Raw genomic sequence first — 1,501 nt, forward strand, 5'->3', positions numbered from 1 at the left:
TGTACCGAATGTGGTCGTCTGGTGTTATTAGTTTAAAAGACAAAACTTCTAAGGTAAGATATGATGTCCGTAAAGGAAGACAAGAACCAAGTATGATTCTACCGAATGTGATCAGCTTTAGAATGATCGTAGAAGGTGCATTATCGTTGACATTCTTTTTAAATCCACTTATGTGAAGTAGGCAGTAAAAGTAAATCAAATCATATAAATTCTTTTAAGCCAAAACTGGATACTGTTTAATAAGTTTGTACCAAGTACTTCCACTGTAAGAAGGACAAAATCAAGGGATATCAGTGATGCTACTCTCTTGTACAGAAAGGATTAAGTTAAAATTTCAGAACATAAGATAGTGACTATTTTTGTATGCTAAATAAAGTACATGTGTTTCAGACAGAGTTTACGTTACTGGAAGACTGGCTGTAAGGATTAATTTTATTCATTCCCTTTAGGTGTCTCTAGTGTATGGTCAGATGAATGAACCCCCTGGTGCTCGTGCTCGGGTGGCTCTAACTGGCCTAACTGTTGCAGAGTATTTCAGAGACCAAGAGGGTCAAGATGTATTGCTTTTTATCGACAACATTTTTAGGTTCACCCAAGCTGGATCGGAGGTATTGTAGCATTTTCAATCCAAGCTTTCAATATTTGTATCTTTTCTGCTTTAAAGTTTAACTTTTAGTTCCAGTTCCATCTACATAAAGATAAAATAAACTTGTATATCCAGAATAAATGTTTTATTTCCCACATTTTCACTTTTCTAAGATAAGCATTGGGTGGAAACTCATTGGAAGTGATTTAAAAATGTTTACACAATTTGTTTTTATTATAAATTACTCTTTACTGTCAATCTTATATACATTGTGAACCATGGTATCTGTCCAAGCATTTGTCTGTCTCCCGTTTTCAGCCACTGCTTCACGTGCTGCAGTTGAAAAGATGCTCGTGCAGGCGAAGCTCAACATTCACTTTTGAAATGACGGGTGAACAGCCATGAATAATGTTGAGGTCAAATAGTATTTCACAAGCAGGATATTCTACACTAAATTGTTAGGAATTAATCACACTATCGTTCACATTTCAAAATGTGACGTAACTTACAGAATAAAAATGTAGATTTACCGTATGTTATTGATGAGCGGCTCTTAGCATGGCTGAAATGCTCAACAATTACTTGTTTGCAGTTGGTGGTATAAGTAGCTCAGAGCTTTGGTTCCGAGTGAAACCAAGAGTGCAATACAATTAACCTTTTTAAAGTCTATGAAATAATTGAAATTAATAGATTAACTTAAACTTTTCCTGACACTGGGGACGGGTACTTTTTCTTGTTTTCAATCAAATATAAAGGTTTCTAAAATGAAAACTAGTAAAATCTAAATATTTTTACTTTTCTTGGATGATCTTTGAATGTAAATCAGTGAATCCAGGGTTGAAAGGTTCCATTTCACATGACAATCCAGGTTTGAAAGGTTCCACTTCACATGACAATCCAGGTTTGAAAGGTTCC

At 34.8% G+C, this 1,501-nt stretch overlaps 1 protein-coding gene across 1 annotated transcript in view; it reads left to right on the forward strand.

Annotated features, from left to right (window-relative positions):
* Positions 1-1,501, forward strand: part of LOC106474003 (ATP synthase subunit beta, mitochondrial-like) — an 18,208-nt gene that overhangs the window by 9,868 nt on the left and 6,839 nt on the right. Inside the window, exons 4-5 of the mRNA XM_022402383.1 lie at positions 1-53; positions 450-608. Of these exons, the coding sequence (XP_022258091.1) occupies positions 1-53; positions 450-608 (212 nt within the window). The remainder of the gene's footprint in view (positions 54-449; positions 609-1,501) is intronic.

This window comes from Limulus polyphemus, unplaced genomic scaffold, assembly GCF_000517525.1.
Source record: "Limulus polyphemus unplaced genomic scaffold, Limulus_polyphemus-2.1.2 Scaffold6710, whole genome shotgun sequence".
NCBI lineage: Eukaryota > Metazoa > Arthropoda > Merostomata > Xiphosura > Limulidae > Limulus > Limulus polyphemus.